General features: G+C 37.0%; 1 protein-coding gene across 2 annotated transcripts in view; it reads left to right on the top strand.

The window, feature by feature from the left end:
• The first annotated feature begins 1,286 nt into the window (after positions 1-1,286).
• CCT8 (chaperonin containing TCP1, subunit 8 (theta)) overlaps positions 1,287-6,766 on the top strand; it is a 9,827-nt gene continuing 4,347 nt past the window's right edge. The window contains exons 1-7 of one of the 2 annotated variants that reach the window (XM_009576621.1): positions 1,287-1,373; positions 1,991-2,070; positions 3,255-3,404; positions 3,676-3,856; positions 4,584-4,645; positions 5,331-5,468; positions 5,888-6,066. In XM_009576621.1, coding sequence (XP_009574916.1) covers positions 1,993-2,070; positions 3,255-3,404; positions 3,676-3,856; positions 4,584-4,645; positions 5,331-5,468; positions 5,888-6,066 — 788 coding nt within the window. In that variant the 5' untranslated portion in view covers positions 1,287-1,373; positions 1,991-1,992. The remainder of the gene's footprint in view (positions 1,374-1,990; positions 2,071-3,254; positions 3,405-3,675; positions 3,857-4,583; positions 4,646-5,330; positions 5,469-5,887; positions 6,067-6,766) is intronic. The other variant, XM_009576622.1, reaches the window with a different exon arrangement.

Here is a 6,766-nt window from a genome sequence, read left to right as displayed (position 1 = left end):
AGGGTCCCGGGCGCCGGTGCTCTCTCCCGAGCTGTGCGCCCCACTCGTGCCCTCGCTGTGACACGGCTGTCGGGAAGGCGTTCTGTCTGGAGAGCTGCGAGAGGGGGTGGTCAGCAAAATCACCCCGGGCCCTAGAGATTCAGCGTCCCACTTGTTATGTATATTCTTTGACTCTTTCCTGTTGCGGTGCCTGTAAGAAAAGTCCCTTTGCCAGTATTGTAGAGTAACATAATATTTTCCATATATCTCTTCCCGTGAATCCATTTTCGTTGTATTCAACGCTAACATAGTGTAGGTTTTGGTAGTAGTCAAGGGCTGTGCCTCATAAAGCAGAAGCTTTCTTTGAAAAAGTGGACAGAAAGCAAGCAGGATTTTTTTTTTTCATTGTAGGGGAAAATAAAAGAAGAAAATTTCTGGTTGCTGCTACTGTATAGAAAGGAAGTTAGCAACTCGGAAAGCCCTCTTTTTTTCTTTTCAGAGTCTTCCTTGGAGACAAAGAATGGCATATGCCAAGGGCAGGGAAACACAGTGGCTTAAGTGCTGGTTCTCTAATAGAGAATTCAAGGCCAGAATAGTAAGAGCTGTCTTTTACAAAACAAGGAGGCAGCTGGCATTCTCAGATGTTTGGTTTGTATTTAGAGAGTAAATATTATCAGAGAGTACCTTTCTCCCTTCTCTTATGGGCCACACAGTACATTTTGCCCTGCTCTTTCTTAAGGCCCTCTCTGGGGATCCCTCCTTTTCTTGAGGCTTCCAAACTGAAGCCAGGCTCATCAGCTTCTCAAATGCAAATATTTTATGAATCATTCTGCTTCTAAATTTTCAAACCGTGCATGTTTGAACATAGAACTGAGTTAAATGATTTTTGTGGAATACGGAGTTGTGAGTAAAGAAGCATGTACAAAAACACATGGTTACAAAACCCTTGCCCCTCTCCAATCTGGTATTGGTTATTTTCTGTTTCCCTTTGGCATGCCACTGACTTTTTTGGAAGACTTAGGAGATGCAAACTGTATTGAAAATTGAGTCAGTGTTCAAATTTTCTGTTCAGAAACTTACTGTGCCTGCTGAGCTGCCTAGTAGAGAAGGAATACACAGTAGTTCTTTTCTCAGTCTCCTTGGGTAAGGTTTAGTTTAAACTTTAAGTGAAATACCAAATCTAAATTAATCAAAAACTTTCATGAACTCAGTAGATTATTGCTGCTTTGATGAGAAATGACTGGTTCATCCCTTTCTTTCTTGTTAGAAAGCCTAATTCTGAGCAGAATGTTTTTCTTTTTAGCATTATTCAGGATTAGAAGAAGCTGTTTATAGGAACATCCAGGCATGCAAAGAACTTGCTCAAACCACCCGTACAGCTTATGGACCAAATGGTAAATAACTCCTGAAATTATTGTAGTGTTTTTGAGCAAAATGTTATGTTTGAAGGCTAAACCTACCTCGACAAAGAAGCAACTGTTTGTTTCTTGGGGAAACACATTGGACTTGCTGTAGAACTCTAAAAGTAGTCTTTGTGGCTATACAGATCAGACTTTGTTTGGTTAGCTCTTAAGTTATGCACAATGTTCCTGCCTTTGCCAGGTTTTTGTACCAGTTACTGTGTCCTCTTTGCTGTCTTACTGCTATGTGGAAGACCTACAAAAATTAAAGGAAAGACAATAACTTGGTAGACAGTCATAAAGAACATAACCATACCATGTCCGGTTAGATACAGCAAAACAAAAGGTGTTCTCCAGTGTCGATTAATTAAATGATGTACTGATATTTCTGAAGAGAAGACTGCTTATTCAGAAATTATTTATTTCTCCTTAATGTGACACACTCCCAAGCGTTATTTCACAAAAAATTTTTAGGTTCTTAAAATATAAATAGGGCTAACGTTCTAATGTGTAAGATATACCTGAAAGTTATGAAACGCTATCTGTTTCATACAAACATACAAAATTATGTTTCCCTAATGAATGATTTTTAATTTTTTTTCCCCCGTTAGGAATGAACAAAATGGTTATAAATCATCTGGAGAAGCTTTTTGTTACAAATGATGCTGCTACTATCTTGAGAGAACTGGAGGTAAGTTTTCTTGCTTCAGAAGATGTCAGTCATGAACTAGTGTTTCTGTTCATGGGCTGCTATGGTGCTGAATGTTAATAAGGAAATACGTGTCACCCTGCCAGATGATTTACATATGTCATTTTGTAAATCATTTACATTTTTCACTGGATTTGAGTAAAGTCAATGGGCTATATCCACAGTGAGGAATAGAACTCTTTTGTAAAGCAGCATTAAGTAGTGGCAGGAGATGCTTAATAATTGCCTACTTTTTTTCCCCCCAAACCAGTGTAGATTTAGAAGAGGGTATGCAGAGACAATACTGTGTTTGGAAAACTCTGAATGAAATAGCTGTGTTGTGTTAATCTCCCAGTGCTGTTGGTTGCCATGTTCTCCCATCTGCTTAGAATACGTTAATTGGATTTAAGAAGCTGAGGATATAGCAGCATCCTCCTGTGATAACAGTAAAAGTATGGAAAGACTGACCTATCCTAACTTTTTCGTATTTGTATCACAACACAAATAATATTTTACTGAATTCTATACTTACTGATAGAAATAGTGTAAGTATTAAGTATTTCCTTACTTAATGCATTCTGTTAGTGTTTGGTGTAAGTAGAATAACTGGTAGTCTCAGTTCTGTTTTAAAAAAATAATCTGCAGACTAGTTACTTAATCTAATGAGTCTTGCATGTTACTTTCTGTGATAAAATGACAGCTGCTCTAATTATATTCAAGAATACAGCATTTTTATTGCATTTCTTTGAAAGAAAGGGAAACCAGTGTGATCTCTAAGCAGAAGAAACACTAGAATTAAACTGTAATTTAGACATCTACTTTGTGTGTTACACATATGAATTCAGCTTGAAGATCTAAACTTTAGGCTCCTTTCCTGTTGCAGAGCTTGATTGTGAAGCCACTGCACCCTGTAAAAATGGTGCAGAACCAATGTCAAGGATGTCTAATTCATGTTGTAGGGGGAATGTTCAGTTCTCTGATTATTTTTTTTTCATATATCTTTTTACTTTTGCTTATTAGGGAAGTTAGCCAATTAAGATAATCTGTGCTGCTTTCTTTTCCTGTTTTGTGCATTCTTAGTATCTTTAGATACAATTTGAAATAAGAGAGCTTATACTGGATGCACAGGAAAACCTGGAGCTGTAGTCTAGGTGGGATGTTAGTAACTAAGATGTGTTCTTATGAAGGTCCAGCATCCTGCTGCAAAAATGCTTGTGATGGCTTCCCACATGCAAGAGCAAGAAGTTGGGGATGGAACAAACTTTGTCCTTGTTTTTGCTGGAGTTCTTCTGGAGTTGGCAGAAGACCTTCTGAGGATGGGGTTATCAGTCTCAGAGGCAAGTTATATTGTTACTACAATTCACATGGCTTGAATTCAGATTGCTCAGTATTCTTGGGTCATAATACTGTGAATTGCCTGCTTCCTTCTGAACTAATTTTTTAGGTGGAGGTGTATGAAGAACAGTATATGTTTTGCTGCTTGTGATTGCTTGCTTCCCTTGTAAGCTTTTGTATTTGTTAATGTTTTATGGCCCTTTGAAAAGGAGATATAAGCAGTATGAATGCATAGTGAAGTGGTGTTGTGAATATTTATTGTTCGCTGCACAGGTGATTGAAGGATATGAAAAGGCTTGCAAGAAAGCCCTAGAAATTCTTCCAGACTTGGTGTGCTGTTCTGCAAAGAACCTTCGAGACGTTGAAGAAGTGGCATCTTTGTTGCACACTTCAGTGATGAGCAAACAATATGGCAATGAACAATTTTTGGCAAAACTTATTGCTCAGGCCTGTGGTAAGTGGACAAGAACAGCTGGTGCATGCATCTAAAAAACTGAGCAAGTTTGCTTATGATCATTAATAATGTCTTCATATAAGATAAAAGGTACCGATAGTTTATCAGGTTGAATTACATGGAATGCTTTAGCCTCTGAAATGAGTGTAACCTTCTTTCTTGGGTTGAACTCTTCATTGGCATTGTGGCTCAGAAAAGGTCTGTGTTTTCTACTAAAAGTTTATAGAAATAGCTTTCTAGTCTTTTTAAAGCCATCCTTCCTCCTCTTTTTTTATCATTAGGAAGATGTATTACACTTCAGATAAGCTGTTACTAGTCTCAGCCACAGAACAATGGAAGCACGACTGTAGTTGTGTTGAGTTGTTGTTTTCTCCTTTTAGATTTCCAAGAAGAAACTTTCATGTCTAGTTTAAGTGTTTTCTCAAAATATTCTGGGTCAGACTTCATTCTTGAATGTAGTTGTGTAAATGGATATTTGGACTTAATTTAACTGAGCAGCCTGAATAGATGTTGCTTTCTTATTACTACACTGTAAAAACAAAATTTCTGTTTCTCTCAGTGCAGGTTGTTAGCAGATTATAATTGCCTTAAATTTAGGCAGGCATCTCAAACCATTGAATTTTAGTACTTCAGAAAAACTCCAGGCATTATTTATGGTGTCGTTGTTCTACTTTATTCATTAAACAACACAAATTTATTCTCTTTTTTTTTTTCCCACCCCAAACAGTTTCTATTCTTCCTGATTCTGGTCATTTCAATGTTGATAATATCAGAGTGTGCAAAATTGTGGTAAGTTGGAAGTAGCTAGCTTTACTGTATTATTAAGGTAAACAGTTTAATGACAGTTGATTTTTAGATCTTTGAACTTTGAAAGTGCCTTTTCTTTTCTAATCTCTGTTGTGTTGTGGCATGCATAATAAGTTTTGGAAATTGGTCTTTACATTCCTTGTTTAGTGCCCAGTAGCAGCTTTCAGAAACAAAAACCATTAATATTGAAAGTTACGCTAAATCAGATGCATTAACTTAATTATACACAGAGATGTTGATTCCATCTTTGTTGTAGAAGCAGTCACAAGAGTAGGCTAAGATGCAGGCTGGCGGAAATGTAGCGGTCTAATCTTGCGCTCTTTTTGTCAGGCCTCAGTGTAGTATGTAGGATTGGAACAAGTTTATATCTACTATGAATTTCCCCCTGTGTTTTTTCCCTGCTAATACATACGTAACAAGTTGAGCACAGAAAATGAATGTCACAAGCCTTAACCTGGACCGCCAACTAATCTTAAAATGGGAACCTGTAAGACGATGTTTGATGTTGCTAAATCAGCTTAAGTCTTACTTCTTTGTGCTGCAGTGAGAACGTAGGTTGCTACATTCAAATGAATGTAAGGACTGCTTTCCCTGAAGGGTAATGCAGCTTTCTGACAACAAATGATCAATAATACGACTTTCCCCCATTCCATTTCTTCCCTTTCAGGGTGCTGGTATCTCTGCTTCCTCAGTACTGCATGGCATGGTTTTTAAAAAAGAAACTGAAGGAGATGTTACTTCTGTCAAAGATGCAAAAATAGCTGTGTATTCCTGCCCTTTTGATGGTATGATAACTGAAACTAAGGTATGTAGAAGCTCAAAATAAGTTAGATATCTATTTATGCTCATGTGCTCTTATTTTTAGACTTAACTGTAAATACTCTTGACACTTGGCAATTGAGATATTTCTGTTAATATTGAGTTCATTAGATTAAAAAAGTTCATAGAAAATGTCTGAACCTAATTTTGATTTACAGGGTTTTTGGGGTTGGGAAGGTGTTGGTTTTGTTGGGTTATTTCAGGCAAACTATGTGCTAGAATGTCTGAACCTCAAGGTTGTCTAGAAATACTAGAATTGCCCTTTTTTTGACTTGTTTTACCCCATTGCCTGGGAAGGGTGGCAGACTTGAGGTTTATGCGTATGTTGGGAGACAAAATGATTTGTCAAAAACTTTTAGGCATGTAGTTAGCGCTGAATTGATAACAGTGTATGTGTTTTACTAGGGCACCGTGCTTATTAAGAATGCTGAAGAACTGATGAATTTCAGTAAGGGAGAAGAAAATCTAATGGATTTGCAAGTCAAAGCTATTGCTGATAGTGGTGCAAATGTAGTAGTAACAGGTGGCAAAGTGGCAGACATGGCACTTCATTATGCCAACAAATACAATCTTATGTTAGTCAGGTAAGTACTAGAAGAGCATAAGAACATTTGATCTGCCAGGTTCATGAAGTGTACTTGCTATATTGTCTCTTGTCTCTCAAATGAATTAGAAACAAAATATTGCAGACTGGTTTTCTGGTGGATCAAAACCTGAGCTGCAATTTGGTTGTTTCATAGCTTATGTTTCTTGATAGTATTTCACCTCTGTATGACAGCTAATTGGGGAGTAACTTGTGTATATGGTACTGTTACCTATAAATAAAGCATGTTTGTACGTCCTTGAAATACATTCTGCAAAACATAAAGTAAATTGCTAGCAGCAGCTCTCACTTTTCACACAAATAAGTGGTCCTTTTTGAGAGCTGTAACTTTATTAGTGGTGTCCAAAATGTTGGAACTTCTGGAAATGGAGCATGACACTGTAATCTCTAGCATAACAAAGAAGGATTGTTATAGAGGTGTTGTAAAGATTAATTCAAGTCTTACACACTAGAAGGTGAAGTTTGATAATTGCCATGTATTTGAACTACTTACTTTTTAAATTCTTAGAAAATAGTCTCTGCATAGCATCCCTGAAAATAGATAATTATAACTTAAAAAAATAAGAGTTTTTCTTTGTAACTTGATGCAGTAAATTTTGATGGATATCGTTAGTTTACAAAATGCTGATGAGTTAAGGGAATACTTGCTCGTATGTGTTGAAGTTTGCTATGGAAACTTG

Source organism: Fulmarus glacialis, unplaced genomic scaffold, assembly GCF_000690835.1.
Source record: "Fulmarus glacialis isolate BGI_N327 unplaced genomic scaffold, ASM69083v1 scaffold14824, whole genome shotgun sequence".
Classification (NCBI taxonomy): Eukaryota; Metazoa; Chordata; class Aves; order Procellariiformes; family Procellariidae; genus Fulmarus; species Fulmarus glacialis.
The sequence above is the reverse complement of the archived record's forward strand: the minus strand, read 5'-3'. Positions and strand labels throughout refer to the sequence as shown.